Source organism: Mya arenaria, chromosome 14 (genome assembly GCF_026914265.1).
Source record: "Mya arenaria isolate MELC-2E11 chromosome 14, ASM2691426v1".
In the NCBI taxonomy this organism is placed as follows: Eukaryota; Metazoa; Mollusca; class Bivalvia; order Myida; family Myidae; genus Mya; species Mya arenaria.
In genome coordinates this window covers 42035670-42055596 of record NC_069135.1, presented here as the reverse complement: position 1 = coordinate 42055596, position 19927 = coordinate 42035670, and the positions used below count along the sequence as shown (strand labels likewise).

The 19927-nt window shown below is 34.9% G+C and overlaps 2 protein-coding genes across 2 annotated transcripts; one reads left to right on the top strand and one right to left on the bottom strand.

Annotated features, from left to right (window-relative positions):
* LOC128216148 (uncharacterized) lies at positions 1 to 2234 on the bottom strand. Its single transcript, XM_052922729.1, has 2 exons — positions 1903 to 2234; positions 1 to 1321 (listed from the first exon to the last, which is right to left on the bottom strand). The coding sequence occupies exons 1-2, from the start codon at positions 2232 to 2234 to the stop codon at positions 1 to 3; spliced, it is 1653 nt and encodes a 550-aa protein (XP_052778689.1).
* A 14771-nt stretch (positions 2235 to 17005) lies between these two features.
* LOC128217830 (uncharacterized) lies at positions 17006 to 18379 on the top strand. Its single transcript, XM_052925235.1, has 2 exons — positions 17006 to 17258; positions 18096 to 18379. Exons 1-2 carry the CDS (start codon positions 17111 to 17113, stop codon positions 18362 to 18364), a joined length of 417 nt encoding a protein of 138 aa, XP_052781195.1. The 5' UTR covers positions 17006 to 17110; the 3' UTR covers positions 18365 to 18379.
* Positions 18380 to 19927: the final 1548 nt, after the last annotated feature.

Sequence of the window (19927 nt, the reverse complement as noted above, 5' to 3'; positions counted from 1 at the left end):
TTATTCCAACTCAAAAACAGCAATTTCATCTCGTTGTTCTCCTACAATCAGTTTGCATGATTGTCTTGAAAACCATATTGTTTGAGGAGAACATAGTCCATCTGCCCCTGTGATCAAAGTGGAAATTTTGCGTTTACCCTCTTTGTCCACCTGTGTTACATTGTGGAATGCATAAGAGCAGACATACACATGTCCTCCGTCACTCACACACACTGCAATAGGGGACTTAAAGTCCGGGTCATGAAGAGTAGACAGAATGTTCCCACTTGTGTCAATGGTGATCAGTTTGTTGTGATCTGGAGCAGGTATGTAGATGTTGGAGCCATTTATGCTCAGTGTGAATCTGCCCACTGTGTCAAAACCACTTTTGTCTTCGTATATCTTTTTCACTAATTGGCCTGACATTGTGTACTGGTAAATTGCTGTGCTGGATCCTATATAGAGTGTACTATTGCGGTGGGAAATACCGAGACAATAATGTGAAAATGTTAACTTCCTTCTTACACCCAGTGTACTGCCTGCCACTGTGATGAAATGCACACCTTTTTCACCTAGAGCTACAGCAGCTTCATTTCCAGCAATATGACACATATGTATTGGTTCATCAGGCAAGTTACATGTGGCTATCACATTGTACTTGGAGTCTAGCAGCTTTACTTTCTGGTTGTTGTAGTCCGTTATGAGGATCTCTCCTCCAGGCAGCTCACATATACCGGTTATTGCGCTACCTATTTTATCATTTTGGATTTTAGCTGTGTATTGTGATCTGTTTTTCACCTTATACACACCATGTATACACAAGATTTTCCCAAGTGAGTTTAATCCAGAAAGAAATTTTTCAATCCTGGGGTCACCACAAAATGCTGGTGATTTGTTAGGATTGACAGACAGTTGCTTGAGCAGGCTCTCTGCTTCTCTCATCTTGTCCGTGCATTTCTTGTACGCGATGTAAGAATTGCTGTCATCTTGCTGGGATTGGATGGTTTGTAGGTAAGTTTTTAGTTTGTAAGTGAGGTCTGTGCATTTGTCAATGTCATCCTGAAGGATATCATCTGCCTTATTGAGCTGGACTTTTAAGATGGCATTGGTCTTTTCCTCCAATATATCGAGCTTGGCATTTATTCGTTGCCTCAGTGACTTAATTTCCACAAGCAATTTCTTTCCAGAGCCTTTGAGGGACTGTTTGTTGTTGGTTCTTTTCTGGGTGATTTCTTGAAGCATGTAGATAATCTTTTGTACATCAGCTGGCATTTTTATGAAGTCTGTTTGTTTCTTAAGTCCATCCACAAGGTCAGGAATACGCTTGATACCCTGACACATTCTGAAACAATTAATTTACAACTGATATTCTTTGTTTTGATTGTATAACTTCTGTATACTATTTTGACATTTTGTTTGATAATGTTTAATGGGTATTATTCGACAACAGCAGGAATAATAATGATTATTCTGTGTTTAGGACGCTAAAATCGTCAAGACGGAGGCACAATATATGTGAACAATCAGGTGAAAAAATTTATAACCATATAATTACAAGATTCAGTGAAAAAATGTTAAAATCGGCAGCCACTATATTAGTTTGCCAAATTTTAATAAATCGAGAAAATGGCAAAGGTTATGAAATAGTACATAAATATTTAAACACCCGATGGCGCTCTCCTCAAAGTCCTCAAATTAATCATTGTTTGTGTGTCGGCATAAAAGTGTGTCTTATACACTTTTTAATACGGTTATTATGATATGTAAGATTTTCGAGCATATTCTATGAATAATCAGTGAGTAGTGGTACTCAAAACAAATGCTAAAAATATGAATTATATGTATATGTCCAAAGGGTTTGTTCAGTGTATAAGTTGTACTTAAAAGTCAATTAATGAAGAAGGATAATTTATTCAGACCTACCTGTGAGTCAGTGAGAAACAAATGGGACAACAAAGCTCATCGTGGTCCTCACAGACCAGTTCAAGCTTCTTGTCACTATGTTTGTCACATATCTCTAAGGGGCTCAGTCCTGCATACCCCACCCACTTGCTCACATCTTGTTTTCCAAGCACTGAATGTGCCCTGAACAGTTTGTTGTGTAGCTGTACACAGTTATTGCAGTAATATTTCTTGCAATCACCACAGAAGAACTGTGCCTCATTATTTAATCCATCATCTTTACATGTAGAGCAGGCAAAGTCATGAATCAAATCAAAAGTTTGATAAACAGAGGAACTGTAGTTGGCAGCCATTATTACTTATTAATTACACTCAGGAACGAAAGTCCATAACATTGTGTATATTTAATATAATTTCTTTAGGTGATTTATTCGATCATCTTTACACCTAGTTAACAGACAAAGTCATGATTTAGGTCAGACACTTGTTGAAAAGATGATTCCAACATAGACGCCATAGTTCCCTTTTCAATGTCCTATTGAACTATTTTTTGAAGTTCATTATTCCTTTTAATCCCTATTTGTTTTAAGCGTTGTTACTTTTTACAATTATTTTAATCCACTTGTGTGCTAGTAAGGTTTTAAATTCGGATAACTATTTGAAATAAGGATGTGAAAATCTGAAGTTTACCCAAGTTTATTCGCAATGGCTGACGTTGTCAGGAGAGCTGATAAGGTTTATTCATGACTGTCAATACAAACCCCCATATAAAGGCTATTACTTTGTATCATACGTCAGCAAGATTTTGCATGTTTAAATCATTTTTTATTATGTTGGTTTTCGTAACATAAAGAGCAGGAAAATTCATGAGTCAAATAAAAAGCTTTATAAATCGAGGAACTTTAAAAGATTAAAGCCATTGTTACTCATAAAGTATACTAACCTAGCCCCAAAGATTCAACCAAAATTGTACAATTTTATCTTGATACTACCGGGCGTTGAAAAGAGTTGAGGGAAATTTCAAAGTAAAAATGTTTTCTTTATCAAAGACATAAATGTTAATAAATATAATATATTTAATACTTGTATATTTGTGTCCCTTACTCCAACATAAGTGGCGAAACAAAGGAAAAAACACTCAGGCGCATGTTAATCTACCTGAAGACTATCTTGGTCACATTTAGGATTAAATGTAAGATGGGCTCAGGGGTCATTGTTTTGGATGTGCACCAACTTCCCAAGAACCGAAAATTATAGGTTGAAAATCTAATATATGGTGTTCAGGCTAATTTAAGTTTTAAATGGTGCATTCTAGTTCATTTTATGCATATAATTTCCATATTGACATTCTGAATTTAATTGTATATTTTTAGCGGCAAACAAAGCTGATATAGCAACAACAATCTTATAAAACAACTCTTAGAAAGTTATATAATTATAATGACCTAGGCTGATGTTAACACTTCCATCACCTTGACAGTTAATTCAGCACACAAGATGGACTTGACACACATGTTTTATTCTGATAATATACTATTATATTAAACCAGTCTTGTTTAATAGATATACAATCGAAACTCGATATTTCGAGGTCGTCGGGACTTAGGGAAAACATTCAGATAACGAACATTCGACACATCTAAAATACAATAATAACATCAAACCCAAAATCATGTCTAACGTTTACATCTACAATTGAATCGGTATTTGGCGCATACCCCGTGCCATTAAACGGGGTTTATGTTTAAACTTTTGGCTATTGAGCTTGTTTCTGTGTAGTTTTTCACATAAACATTGGGGGGCAAGCTCATTTACCCGCGCTATCGGGAAATACCAATAATACCCATTCGGCGACCACATATCAATTATACTCCAAATTATGACAGTTTGTTATTTTGACACGCTCGGTAATTTAGCGACATGCCGCAAACCGTCATGATTTTTTCGCACCTACAGCTGGATCTGTTGTTCGACATACAGAACACTATTCGGAACTCCTCGGCCATTTTATCGAAAACAACCTCGGATGTATTTGGACGGTTTACATACTCAAAAAGTGGTACGTTTAAGTCCGCTGCAAATAGATCGCGTAGTAATCTTATTTAGAAGTTAAACTTCATGACTTAACCCTTGAGAATCTTAATTAATTTAAACTTAGATCAATAAATACAACTCTTAAATACTACATTAAATTAAAGATATAATTCAAAAATTTACGAACTACTTCAACTGATGTACCGGCATACATCCGAGGGTGTTTCTGAAAAAAATGTCCGAGGAGCTCCGAATGAAAGAACACAGAAAATGTGTGAAACTTGGCATCAGGGACTGAAATATGACTTCGATATGGCGAAAAAATCGAGATAGAAAAATCGACATATACGGAATTATTTTTAATAGAAAAAGAAGGAATAAATTCGGGACCGTGGAAAAAGGTTTACACAACCGGAATATTGAGATATCAGAGGTCGACATAGCGAGTTTGGACTGTATATGCGAAGTTTACCAATGTCAACAGATATCTGGCTGCTGGCGTATGTTTAACAATTTAAAAGTCATGAGTCAATTATATGTAATGCTCTTACTCAGTGCCCCCTACATGTTAATTGTGTTAACTGACTTGTATTATTGTGGCAAGAAAAGAGTAAAAACTTTAAAACTCGAAAGGATTCAAATCGGTTCTCTAAAATATGAGTATAATTGGATGTTCTTTTTACTTTTTTGACCACAAATTATGTTGCTATCTAGCAAATCCATCTCTGAGAGGATTAGAGGAGTCGAATGGTATGGATGTCAACCTCTCATCCAACAGGTTGTGAGATGTACACACTCATGGCCTCTAAAAAGGACACCAGTACCAATTTCTACCAAAGAAACGAAATTGAGAGTGATTCATGACAATGCTATAAATCTTAGACTGTCTTTCTCCCTTAACATGTTTAAACTCACACACATCAGTGAATGTACTGTCAGAACTATGAAAAAACCTTCCTTTCTGATTCCAGTGAGAGCGATAAGTTGAGGTAGCCCAATGAGTCAGCGGGTCAATTCAAGACAAAGGCTCCATCCACAACTTCGTTCCATATCCGATTGCCGGCATACAGCATGGCTACCAGGGTATTGGCTTCAAGAGCCTCTCACAACGTCGGTAAGTGTTGGGAATCAAACCAAATGTTACTATCGGAGACTAAAAACCGACCGAGTATCGATTAATAATCGATTATCTTTATGCTCGTACAAACACTTAACTCTTTGCGTTGGCGTGTCTCCGCGGCACATTCTTTGATTGTTCTATTGAAGCCGAAATATCTGGTACCATTTGGTAGTTCAAATGAAGTATTAACAGGTAGGAGGAGTTTATGTTCCATATGTGTGTGACACAAAGATATAAAAGATACAATTTCTTTGCATCTAATAATGTATTTATTGTGTTCGGCATTAAATCTTAACTTTCTAGATCAATGATGTACTTTGAACGGAAAACTGCGTCGGCGCAGATCGAAGGCGGAGTTCACAATCTTCATTCTTATGTATCCATTTTCATTTATTATTGTTAACACTGGGTAAAGGACAAAAAAGAACCAGCTTCTTGTATTTTTACACAGAGTTAATATCGTTTTGCTTTTGATACTTAGTAGAATATTATTATGTAATGTCTTTGGAGTGCCCTCATATTTACATCTTATTTTAGTGTAAGATTATGAATCAAACTATTTATTTTTATTTTCTATAAATGTCTCCTAATTCTTAAAACGAAAGTTTCGAATGATCGCCTTTTTCATTAATGCAAATAAGCAAAACTTTGAAAAGAACTTTTTGAATACCATGGACTTAAATGCTACTTTATGATGAGCATGCGTATTCTTGTAATCCTGTTTGTCCGTACTTCATATTGGTTGTCTACTATATATTGGTTGCCGATAAATAATGTAAATATCATGGTACTTAATGTTGATTTTCTTTCTCTGTAGTATTTTGCGTCTGTATTCTTGATAGGTGAGAAGATTTGTGTAAATAGTACTTTGGATTTTCCGCCATGACTGCGCACCTGCCTTCTGTTCAAGTCATTTTAAGGCTGTGTCTATTTGTCTGTAAAACTACAGAAATTAGAGATATGTACATTGTCAGTCATCATAAATGTTGTATAAAGCACGGGCCATTCTGGCGTATGAATGATTCCAATGTTTTGGAACATAGGAAAACCTGAAGGCCCGGACAGCTTTATTTATGAACCAAGGCAAGTGTAAATTGCAGAACACATGTATTGGAATTTTGATGGCCAAGATTAGATTTTACAAGCAGGCTCAGGGATTCTGCTAGGTGAATTTTGAGCAAACTCTATAATTCATATTCCTATGAAAGTAGTCATTGTTTCACAGAAATAGTCACAGCCGTGTCATTTATTGTAACAGTTGTCGAAACCTTTGGAAGTCATTTACATCATTTCATAGTTGACCTCACTGATGCGTATAAAAAGCGTTTATAGGCTCCTTTTATGTTTGATGTTAAAGCCTAGGAACTTTCTAGTGATTATATTGCATTGTTGTCCCATTAAACTTGGTACACAGGTTTCCAGTGTCAATAGACATACAATGTAAATTATAGCAAGCTTCGTCACTTGGGCTAAAGTATTTGTTGAATTGCACCCCTTGGTCAACTAAGAAAGAAAATAGATTTGTGTGGCTTATTTTGGTAGAAAAATTACTATTATTGAATCGACTCAAGTTTTTGCTAGTTCACTGTGTACAATCATTTATAATTCATTTTTGGATTTTCATATACAAATGAAATAGATAAACACATTTATACCTGAAGATAGATTTGAAAGTATTCACTTTTCAGTACAGTATTGGAAATAGTGTATCATTAAATACAAGTTTTGGAAATAGTGTATCGTTGAATACAATTTATGTTCTTTGCCAACCTTTTGTAAAACACGCACGCACGCACGCACACACACACACACGCTAAAATAAATTAGGTCGATGGAATATTGAGTGTTTTGTTGTTAAAGTATTTTTTTAAATAGGTTACATGATTCTAAAATATACATGTAAACCGGCTTTCAAATGGCTTTGCATGAAGAGTTTGAACTAGTTGCTCCGCTTGTAGTTTTGTTGGAAGAGAAGAGGTTATTGTACGTAGTTGTAGGTGTCAAGGCTAATCAAACAAAACTGAATTTAGTTTTTATTTAAAAATTATCATTGTGCAAAGAATGTTTTTAAATGTGATTTATTGTGTAAGTTACTATATATTTTTTGGAAAATCACAATTGAAAGCGACTGTGGTCAAAGACGCATTCAAAGTTTACAGCGCATGGTTGAAGGCCTTCTTGCCTCGTTTTCTAGAGGTAAATTCCCCTATATGTCACTAGCAATTGTATCCACTGATAATGAATATCATTTAATTATAGGTACATTGTATTCAATATATATTTTTTATTTACATTCACGCTAGTTTAATGAGGGCATTCGAAATTTAAATTCGTGCGAATAAGAAGACAAAAAACTTTCACAGCTGCGGTCATATTTTTTCAGGAATCAACCTAAGTTAACCAAGCGATTTGTAAAATACGTGTCGAGTTCGGATTTAAATAAAACTGACAAGAATTATATTTATATGACAGGAACAAAGAAAAAGCCTTTTATTTACCGTTTTTTAACAATTCGCAACGCCGCGTATAGCGTTGACTCGACGCGGAGCATATTATAGAAATGAACGGGTCGTAAAGTTAGTGAAAAATAGATTAGAAAAATACCGTCAGTAAGGAAATAACGTAGTGAATAGCAAATCTGTAAAAAAAACGCGTGGTTGGTAGTGTATCTCAACATGGCTTTAATCATCTTGGAACATCTACAGTTGACAAATTTAGAACTAATGTGTATTAATTATAAATCATATCATTTCACAATTTTCGAGTTTCAAATCGGTATATTCTTTATAAACTAACAGTTATATATTAAAACATTAATTTTCATGTTTTTCCACAACATTCCCTTATTTTCCTTTTTTTGTATATACAGTTTTTTTCAAACTTTAAATGATCTAGAGTGTGTTTTTTATGGTGACATTGATAAGAAAAATCCAACTTAAAACAACTTAAAACCCCATTATGCTCAATAATCCTGCATTTTATCTGTATAATAACACTACTTTTCGGTTGATCATTCTTATTCCATTGATGCCAATATATAATAAATGCCCACCTTAAACTTGAACGATCCAATGTTAAACAGGCACAAATGAAAAATGTAACTTTATAAAGTATAAAAAAATACCTTTTTCGGCAGGAACATATTAAATTATTAAATTCTGAGTCAACAAAATACAAAAATAAATCTCTCGCCTTATGCTCTTAAACTTTATGGTTATAACGTAACATTTTCCCCTGAAAACCTTGATGCCTCAGTGTGAACTAATGAAAAGGAAACATACTTATTTGCATGACTTTAGGGAATCAAATTTATTTTGGATTCTTTTTGCACAATGCTCAGAACGATTTATGCAAAAGGCCTTGATAAATATTTTATAAAAACACAAAACTTGAAGCACAGGCAGTGTAAGTGACATTCTTTTTATTGAGATGATATATAAAATGACGATATTAATTTTGTTACGATAATATTTATGGTATGCTTATAACTGGGCTGATTTTGTTCATAATACTGATAACTAGGTGTAAGATATTATAATGATTTGATGTTCTAGTTACGTGTGCTACTGATACGATGATATTGGATAAGTTTGGAAATTCTTCAAACATCAAATATTATAATTTTAAACTGCGTAAGACGTTTATATTTGTGATGTCGTCAGCAAAAATCAGTCATGTGCAAGGAAAAGTGATGTTTTCATGTTTGCTATGTTTCAAGACTCTAAACCAAACAAGTATAGCCAATTTTAAATGCTTAAGTCGAAAAGGGTTTTCTTGACTTTAATTTTCGACATTTTAATGAGTTTGTATGGACATCCTGTCCTGGTTAAAATTTGTTTTTATTGTTAACGTCAATACGTCAACAGGGCGCATTTTCGCAAACGACGTCACATTTTATAAGTATAGATTTTGTATTTTTTTCAGATATCAAAGTAGCAATGCTGCCAAATTATGCCAAAATCCAACCATACGTTTCTTAATTACAATCGACAATGGATAGCGACCAAGATCACCATATAACATAACATGAGGCGTGCTCTTTTTAACTCCGAGTATATGTTTTGAGAAATCTGTGTGTACCTTTTCAAGAAGTGTCAATTCACCATAACCCTAACTCTCACAACCATATGTCAAAATTGGTACAATGGTGTGGTCAAATAATTTAAGTTGGTAATCAATGGAGAGGTCTAACTTCGTAATTGTCCTATACAAACTAAACATTGCTTTACGAGCTTGCTCTGTTACATGTTTCTTAGCTAATGCAAAATGTCTGTTTTTCGAGAACAAAACTCCTAGATATTTGAAATGATCAACGACTTCTATTGTACAATCATTAATTTTAATATCTCTATTTCGTCTCATTTTATCGCCAAATACCATAATTTTTGTCTTTTCAAAATTAATATTTAGGTTCCACTGACAGCAATAAGAAAAAAACGTATGGAGTACAGATTTAAGATCATCCTCAGAAGTGGCAAACACCACTGTGTCATCGGCATATAATAAATAAGTAGTCTAATACACATATCTAAGTTCACATCGTTTACCTCTAAACTTTTGTCGTTTCTTGTAACCATATAGTGTTCTAAATCATTTAGATAAAGTGAGAACAGTAACGGAGATAAATTTTCTCCTTGGCGAAGTCCTCTGTTACATGCAAAAAAGTTCGAATATTTACCGTCTAACGATGCACATGACTTAATGGAACTATACATATATTTTATGACATTCAAGAAGTTTCCGGATATATTGTATTTTACCATTTTTGACCATAAGCCTATTCTCCACACCGAGTCAAAAGGTTTTTGTAAATCAACAAAAGCGCAGAATAATTTCTTCTTTTTGAATTTAAGATATTCCGCCAACATATGCAGAACAAATATATTATCAATGGTAGAATAGTGTTTCCGGAAACCTGCTTGTTAAATAGTTAACATTCAGTAAATCATAACTTTTTACAAACTGAATCAGTCTATTATTTAAAATACAAGTGAAAAATTTACCCATGCAACTTAACAAGGTAATTGGACGATAATTTTCAGGTAATTGAATATCCCCTTTATTTTTATATATTGGCACTATACAGCCTACAGTCCATGAATCTGGCAGATAACCAGTTATCGACACAATATTGAATAATTTATGATATAATCCCAGTACCATGTCGATACTGTTTTTAATATATTCATTTATGAGTAGGTCAAACCCGGACGCCTTGCCGTTCTTTAGAGAACACGTGTACAGCTTTAAGTATTTCATCTAAAGTAGTTTCGTCATTAAGACTATTTGCTATATCAATATTTGGAAAATCTGAATTTGGTTCATCATTCTGTTTTGTATTATCAGATTTGAGTTCTTTATAAAAATCGTAAAATACAGACATATCAACATCGGGGCTATTTTGTTTCTTATTTAGGCTGTTGACATAATTCCAATAGTCCTTAGGTTTTGTCGATCTCAAATTACGTAACTTTTGACGGTTTTATCTCTTGAAAATTACAAAATTAGTATGTAGTACCTTTTTATTACTTTTACTTGCTTTTCTTAATTCAGTCTTATTGAGCTGGTTTTTTACAAAGTGGTATTTACGTTTATATGTATGATAATGTTTTCGTGCCTCTTTACATTGGTCATTATATACCATGGTTTATGATTTGGTTTACATTTTTGCTTTGTAGTTGACTTATATGTACCAAGGGTATATTTAGCTGAATCTAATAAGATACTTTCTACCTCGGCAGATATATCATTAACAAACTGTTTATCAACACTATCACAGTTATCTATTTTCAAAATAACACTGTTGTTGTGTGCAACATCAATAATTAGCTTAAAGGTGTCAGCTTCATCATCGTTCCACCTTTTAACCCTTTCTTTATTGTGCTTGCGATTAACAGAGTTAATGTCTAATGGTGCCCTCAGGGCAAAAAGAACTGGACAATGCACATCAGAAAACAGTGAGCTAAAATCATCAACTGTAAAATGTTAAAATAATTTAAGGCTATGGGCCGATGATATTGTGTAATCAATTACAGAGGTTTGTTGGCAAGTATAATTCCCAACATCTTTATCATTAAATGCACGACCATTTAATATAACGGAATCGTTGCCTTTGCAAAAATCAACTATATCTTTGCCAACCTTATTTACTGTTTTATCCATCGATGATCGCTTTAGTGATAAATTCAAGCGTCTTAGCTCATTGATTAAATCGATATCAAATAATGTATTGGGGTTAACATCAATAACATCAAAAATGCTATCATCAACATAAGTAACATTATCTAAAGTACCAGTTCTTGCGTTTAAATCACCCATTGTAATGACATATTTATTATTACAACTTAATTGTTCGTATTCAGCTAAAAAAAGATTGTATAGGTTTTGCATAAAATATTTCGAACTTTCTGGGGGAACATAGACCGCACCCAAGACAACATCTTCGTCAGTATTGAAAAGAGTTTTACATAACTTAAACCACTGAACATATTCACAATCAGAATCAATGTTTAAACAGTACTTACATATTATATATTCGATCTAACTAAAATTGCAATACCACCTGATTTTTTCACATATTTTTGCTTTCGAATTTTGTAAATACATTCAAAATTATCTAAACTAACATCTAAATCATCAAGATGTGTTTCAAAACATGTTACTATATCAAAATTAGAAACATAATCAATAAATTCCGGAATTAATGATTTAGACGCAAGTCCACAAACATTATCGCTACAGAATGAAACAGTTCCATATCCGTCACAGTGGCTATCCTAAACGGGCGAGTGGCCGGATGTCCTTTGGTTTCCCGGGCGCTGTGGGGACGGCCGATGACCGTGTTTGGGGCCCGCAGCAGCGGCCGATGGTGCCTCAGCTCTGACCTCCACTCCATCGACATAAAGCCTATCTTTGACCAGTACCGCCTTCTTCTTGTCGCGTTTGCCTTGTCGAAGGATCGGGTATAGTGGGCGGCGTGTGGTCTCGATTTCGTCAGGAAATTGTTCATGGATCCCAAAGTTGGTATTCTTTAGTAAATAGCCACTTTTACGCACACGCTCCCTGTCTTTGAAGAAACTAAATTTTGCAATAATAGGTCTTGGAGTGGGCTGCCCATAAAGGATCGGTCGGGAGGGGTTGGGTTTGGAGCGGTGCACGCGCTCGAACTGAATTTTATCAGTGATCTATAACTTTCTGATATGAATTTACACAGAACATGTTCACAGTCTTCGCCGTGCGTTACTCAATGTTAATGAATACAAGATTATCTCTCATGTTTCTGCTTTTAATGTCGATCAAATCATCTTTCAGACTGGTATTCATCTGTTTAATGTCATTCGTGGCTGCCCGCAGTTCATCATTTTCGCGACGAATATCACTATAAGATTTTTCAATGCAGTTTATTTTCACAATTTCATCTTTTCGTTGCGACTCCACTTCATCATATTTATCACTCACAAACTGTACAGAATGTTCTAGATCTTTCATGTCAGACTTGGATTTTAAAAGCCGTCGTTCAAAGTCATCTACTTTTGTATCTAAACTAAAAGATTTTAATGTTATCTCTATCTCATCCAACTTGTCTAATTTCTCTAACTTGCTAAGCACCTTTTAAAGAACTGAAAGCTTAGACATCATAGAGTCATATTGCGGGGTCGTAAGTGTGATCCCTTCACCTTCCGGCTTCTTGGAGGCGGTCGTAACGCGTCCCGAATGAAGGTCGAGGTACGATAGCTCGCCGTCAATGGAGGAGTCAGAGCTGAGAGCGGACCGGATCCTCTTCACCGCCGCCGTCCGTCCCTTGTTGTTTGATGAAGTTGCCATGTTACCTAGTTAATAAAGACCGACCTGAAAAAAACTTTCGACAAGATAAACCATACAAAGTTATAAGAATGACAGAACAGTATGTGAACAATAATTCGACATATGATACATGTATAGTATAATTAGGCATACATGCTACATACAAAAAGCGTGTCTATTTGGCTCTTTATGCTAACCAGATAACATTTATCAACCGAAAACAATACTAGAAAAACAACTTAACAGCTAGTCTAGTTTCATAAAGACCTTGCGTGTATTAAAATGTTTGAGATTCGTGAGGCCATTTTGTTTATTAATTGGTCAACGGATTTTTTTGAAAAAATGTTGGACGGGTGGTGCGAAAAAAAAAGGATTTCATACTCATACTATTTTTTTACAATACATGTACATGTATTTTTCATAGCGTTTGTTGCGAAACCCAAAACCAAAAGATCAACATAACAACAAACAGGAAGGACATGTTCATAGATATATATATGAATGACATTTGAAATGCTTAAGTATGTTTTGATTGCTACACTATTTCCACATACAGTAAAACTGCGGTCGTTCGAACAAGCGGTCGTTCGAGAACCGGCTTTCCCTCGAGGTCGGAGCTTGGTCCCGAACTTTTTCCTTCTATTTTCATATAAAATATACCTATGCTGCATCGAAACCTTATTATGTCGAGGAGTCGAGCAATATTCTCGGTCCCAAGTACACAAATCATGCACAAAACCTTATGGATCCCTCGAGGTCATAATTTCACCCCCCCCCCACCGAAGGCGTGTTCCAAAATAAACAAACAATTGCTAGGTATTAAAATGTTCGCAAGTTGTAAAAATTGCAATGACAGTTGAAAGGCAATTGATAATTTGTGAAAACCCGTTTAACACTGTTAACGCATGACCGATATTAGTTGATATGGGCATTTGAGAAGATAATTGATGTCAACCTTATAAATATGCCTGTGTCTCCTCATTGCTGGGCACTACTTTTTCTCAACAGAAAAAGCACAATGTAACAAATTTCACTGACTCAATTATTTATTTTAAATGGAATAAGGAAATGTAAATAATAAAAATGAATTTATATTCAGTAATGAATTCCGTTGACCAATTAATAAAAAAATGGCCTTACGAATCTCAAACATTTTAATACACGCAAGGTCTTTATGAAACTAGACTAGCTGTTAAGTTGTCTTTCTAGTATTGTTTTCGTTAAAGTTAAGATATTTCTCTGCAGCTTTAACCAAATTTAAGTTACCCCAGATTTTGATTACTTGAATAGTAGTCTCCATATAATTTGTTTAACAATTAATGCCCCCCTGGGACAAACACAGGACAATATATTTTATCAATTACTCTGGTTTATATGTGATTTGTTACCATTGATACAGACATCAGCCTTGATGTCAGTTATACCAAAAAAATAGTTTATATGCAGATGGTATGTTGAAAATGAGAATTTATTTTTTTGTATGATCTCAATTTTGAAAACAATTTTTAAAACTGCATCCTTATGTTGCAAAGGAACAGGCAACAGGTTTTACATCATTTCATGTGCGCAAAAAACACACACAACTGATTTACTTATTTCAATATTTGAAGAAGAAAAAATTACCAAAAAAAAAAAAATTCATTTTCTTTTTCCATTTTTTTTTTTTTTTTTTTTTTTTTTTTGAGTTTTCGAAATAAATGGGCGGCGGATCCGTTAACCAATTTTTTTTTTAAAAAAAGGCCTAAATATAACGAGTTTATTTTGTACTCGGTATTTAGGGATTTTCTACTGTAATAAGTGTTTACTGTAAATCTGTGCAGACGATCGCTAATATGGCATAGTTATTTACCCGTAAAAATGGGTATTAGAAAAAAATATGTATATTAGAAAAAGAAAAACTTCTATAAACTTATCTGTAGTAAATCAAACTTACTCAATTTCTATCCAGAAAATCCAACAAAAACTTGGACAATATGATGATGAAAACGTGATAGTACGATGATGAATACACGACAGTACGATGGTGAAAACGCGATAGTGCGATGATGAAAACGCGATAGTACGATGATGAAAACACGACATTACGATGATGAAAACACGACAGTACGATGATGAAAACACGACAGTACGATGATGAAAACGCGACAGTACGACGGTGAAAACGCGATAGTACGATGACGAAAACACGACAGTACGATGATGAAAACACGATAGTACGATGTTGAAAACGCGATAGTGCGATGGTGAAAACACGATAGTGCGATGCTGAAAACGCGATAGTGCGATGGTGAAACACGATAGTACGATGATGAAAACACGACAGTACGATGATAAAAAAAACACGATAGTACGATGTTGAAAACGTGATAGTACGATGATGAAAACACGACAGTACGATGATGAAAACGCGATAGTACGATGATGAAAACGCGATAGTACGATGATGAAAACAGAACAACTTCCGATGATGAAAACGCGATAGTACGATGATGAAAACGCGACAGTACGATGATGAAAACACGACAGTACGATGATGAAAACGCGATATTACGATGATGAAAACACGACAGTACGATGATGAAAACGCGATAGTACGATGATGAAAACACGACAGTACGATGATGAAAACGCGATAGTACGATGATGAAAACGCGAAATCACGATATTACGATGATGAAAACGCGATAGTACGATGATGAAAACACGACAGTACGATGATGAAAACGCGATAGTACGATGATGAAAACGCGATAGTACGATGATGAAAACACGACAGTACGATGATGAAAACGCGATAGTACGATGATGAAAACGCGACAGTACGATGATGAAAACGCGATAGTACGATGATGAAAACGCGACAGTACGATGATGAAAACACGACAGTACGATGATGAAAACGCGATAGTACGATGATGAAAACGCGACATTACGAAACTACGATGATGAAAACGCGAAATCACGATATTACGATGGTGAAAACGCGAAAGTACGATGGTGAAAACACGATAGTTTATCGCATTATCATCATCGTACTGTCGTATTATCGCGTTTTCGTTATCGTACTGTCGAGTTTTCATCATCGTACTGTCGCGTTTTCACCATCGTAGTTTGGTGACTTCGCGTTTTCATCATCGTACTATCGAGTATCGCGTTTCAGATCAACACATTCATAGGCGATGGCCCTAACGGCATTCCGTAGTTTTCTCATATCATTGTTCGTAAAAATGAGATAGGAGTATCTTCTTCGAATACACAAAAACAAACATGGCTGAAAAGTCTTACGATTAAAATGTGTAGTCGAGAAAGAATTGCCGCTAAAAGCCCCGAGGTTTATTTCCAATGGGGTCCTGAATGCTGAATGGTGATGTCAACATCCATCTTCCATCCGGAACCCAGCGCACACATGTTCTCCTAAAGTGTCCACCGATGAGTTCCTGTGAATTTAGTAGAAAAAAATAACTACACCATATATACACCATTTTTGAACAAATAAATTCCCTGCGGAGCTTCCCATTTTGGAGCCCATTTGTTTTGGATCCTATTTCTAATTTTTATATGCCTCCGACTCTTTCGTAGCTTCCGTATGACACCAGTACTTGGTTCTTCCAGTACCAAGCGTGAAATATATCAGACTAAAGCTGATCTGACAAAGAAGCTTGGATTACCACTTTATTAGACTGAGTCCAATTCTGCTCTCAGATTTTTTTATAACCTTAAGCCTTCCGAGTGATATTCCACCACTTAATTACTCATTGATAAAGCCATATACAAACCAATGCCGGTTAAGTCAAGAAAAAAATAGAAAACCAACGCTTGCACCACTATCCCACAGGACGTAAACAGCAGGTATGTATAGTTTGACATTTAAACAATACATTGATAAAATCACGGGACAATACCAATCAACCATTGCGGTCTTCAAAGACGATGTTTTTTTACATAAATCAACATTTGCCGAAGGGTTCCGGCTATTGATATCTTAGTTTTAAAACTCCAAATGATTTGCCACACTTTATTTCCGGTTGGTGGAATCACCAGAACACGAAAACCTGTTTAATGATATTCCATACCAATAGTGTAAGGGGAGTAAACTCCAGACTAAAGGACAGTGAATATCAATTATGTTGTGTGCTCCTTAGCTTTACTTGTTGTGTGAGTCGTTTGCTAATATTACGACAAGATCCTTTTTTAGGTTTGTCAACAACAAAAAAATGACATAAAGTAAGATTTTTGTCTTGTGTTTTGTCACAAATATTTGCATAATTCAATATGGGAAAGAGTCAAACGTTCAAAGATCGGCCCAAACCACCGACACCAGAGCAGATTTTGAAGGATTTGTCCTCTGCAGATGGGAGTGACGTCATTTTCCATCAGCAGTATCCAGCGCATGTGTCAGCTGCAGCTTCAGTGCCATCAGGTCAAAAATATCTTTAAAAAATAAGTTATTTAAAAAGTTTATATAGACATGCATAGAAACTCTCTCTAAATTAATTTACTGCATGATTGTGTTGTATCAATTTATTGGAATTTGATTGAAAGGACGCCTTTTAGTATAAAACAGCCGCTTCAGAGTCTTTGGCGATTTTTTATTTGGGGACTCTACGTGTCCATATCCCACTTGTTGTTTTCCTAGCCAAGAATGACAGATCCCAGCGCTAAGTATATTGAGTGGAAAGATAACGGGCACCTGCTAGATGGTTTCAAAATGGCGATGCTTTATTAACAGAAGTCGATCTAAATTAAACTAATTATTTGTCATGTGTTTCAACACTGCAAACTTGGAGGCAATATCTAAGTATTACTGTATATATATAAGTATCTGGTGGGAACAAAACATTTGGATAAAGTGGAATACCCGTAATAACCTTTAACTAATTTCAATGTTTAAAAACAGTTATTTTTTAGAACCTGACTAGTACTATTCTAAAATAATAGACGTGTTATGTGGGATTTTTCTAATCAGCCCTGGACAGCTGAAGGGGTGAAAATCTTTGACAGCAGCAGGTCTTGCCAAAGCAGTCGTAAATTTGAGCTGCACACACACATTCATATTGTACTGTCACTGTATCATTTGTTAGATCAAGGGAACATTCTCTTTGGCTCTCAAAAAATAGAAACTACATGTAGTGCTGGTTTCATTCCAGGAAACAGACTCATGGGTGATAAGCATATCAACTTATATTATACGTCTCTTCTGACACAAATAACCTCAAATAAGTTGACAAAAAATAAATGGCAATTATTTTTTTTGCAGAGAGATTGCAGGCGCATTCAAGTGGGGAGGACCATTCCATCCAATCACCTGATGAGAGCAGGTCACATGACCAAGCGGTTGTAAATTTTACATATGAGCAAGTGAAACAGCTCATTACCTTGTATACAAAGTTGAAAGAAGAGCCCAAAGAGATGAACATACTGTATGAAAAACTAGAAAAACTTGGGGATGAAGTTTCTTTATCCATTGAAGAATTGAAAGCAGCTGCTGAAAATGTTTTGTTAAAAACTAAGAAAACAAAGAAATAAAATTGTTCAAGGTTGCTTTGGTTTTTATTATGTGTTAGTCATTGTGGGACCAAAGGTCACACACATTATGTTTTTCATCAAAGGATAATTCTATAATTCTAATGATCGAGAAATGAGAAGAATTTGCAGAGTTTAAAGCTCTAACCTTGCCACTAGGAATCAGACTCAAAACTTCAAAGTGCAAATCTTCATATTACTTTCTTTTTGCCTGTGTCATATGACAAACAACTTAAAGCAATTATTTGCACTCGCCCATAAACTCCCACCAATCTGCATAATAATGACACTGGCACAACAATGGACCTGAACTACATGTGTGATGTGCAAATCTTACCCCACCCGCAAATGCTGGAAACTGTGAAACAGCATTCAACGATACTCGGTGATAGTTTATTCCATTTCTGTGGTGTATGACAAAATCTCACTTACAACAGAAATGAATGATTTCTTTGTCGGTGCAGTTCTGATCATCCAACACTATCAACATTAATTAAATCCATTTGTTTGTGAACACTCGTGATCTTGAATAATGTTTACTGTACGTACTCTGTCACTTGCGGAATAATTTTTACATCATCAGATAATGTTTGGGGACTGATCCATGTTTATGCACTTTCAAAGCTTTTGTATGGTTTGAATTGATATTGACGTATTAAAATGCAATGACTTTGAATATAAACATATTGAAAAAAGTTGAACAGTTTTTAGAACTATTTTGGGGGCAATTTAAACATGGATACCGAGTGTGATGACGTCAACAAGGAAAAAACAGTTGCTCCCCTTACTTTAAATAATACTTAATTAATAAACAAAACAAAGTAACAAGATGAATAGAATACTAGGTAACTGCCGTGGATGGAGGAGGTTTATCTGGCTCACCCGATAAATTCCTCTGCCTTGCCAGATAAACTTCCTCCATCCACAGCACTAACCTAGTATTCTCTATTTACATCTTCAAGAATAATATCTGTCATGAGTTTTTGGTCCAGATAGAAAAATCCACATGGAGAGCACCTGCGATGCCAGATAACAAGGCCAGGGTCGGATTTTTCGAATGTAGGACGAGGTGAACCACTTCCCAAGTGAACCAGGACTAAGTGAACCACTTGGTGAGACGAAGTGAACCATCTATATGTTATATAATAAAATATTATGTTTCAGAGTTTATTTTCCTGAGAATAAATGATTTAATAGATAATATAAATAAATTGTTAATCATATCAAAGTGTTTATTTATTAGAATTATGTATTTTGATATAACAATGTTTTGAAAAAAGGAAAAGAAAAATGAAAAACTGTAACATGTGTTGTTAATTTATTGATTTGTAATAAATATCATAATATTTATGCATCTCTTGTATTTATGTTAATGTCATTATACCAAGTCTAAAGAAATTGAAAGAATTCATTTAAAACTTTGTAAACGTCTATTAAATGCTAGAAAAAATACATTTACAGCAAGTGTTTACGGTGAGCAGGTTGGCAGATATCCTCTTTAGTACATGTATAGATTTGTTAGAATTATACAATATTGGCTTAAGGTTGTAAGAAGTGATAATATCA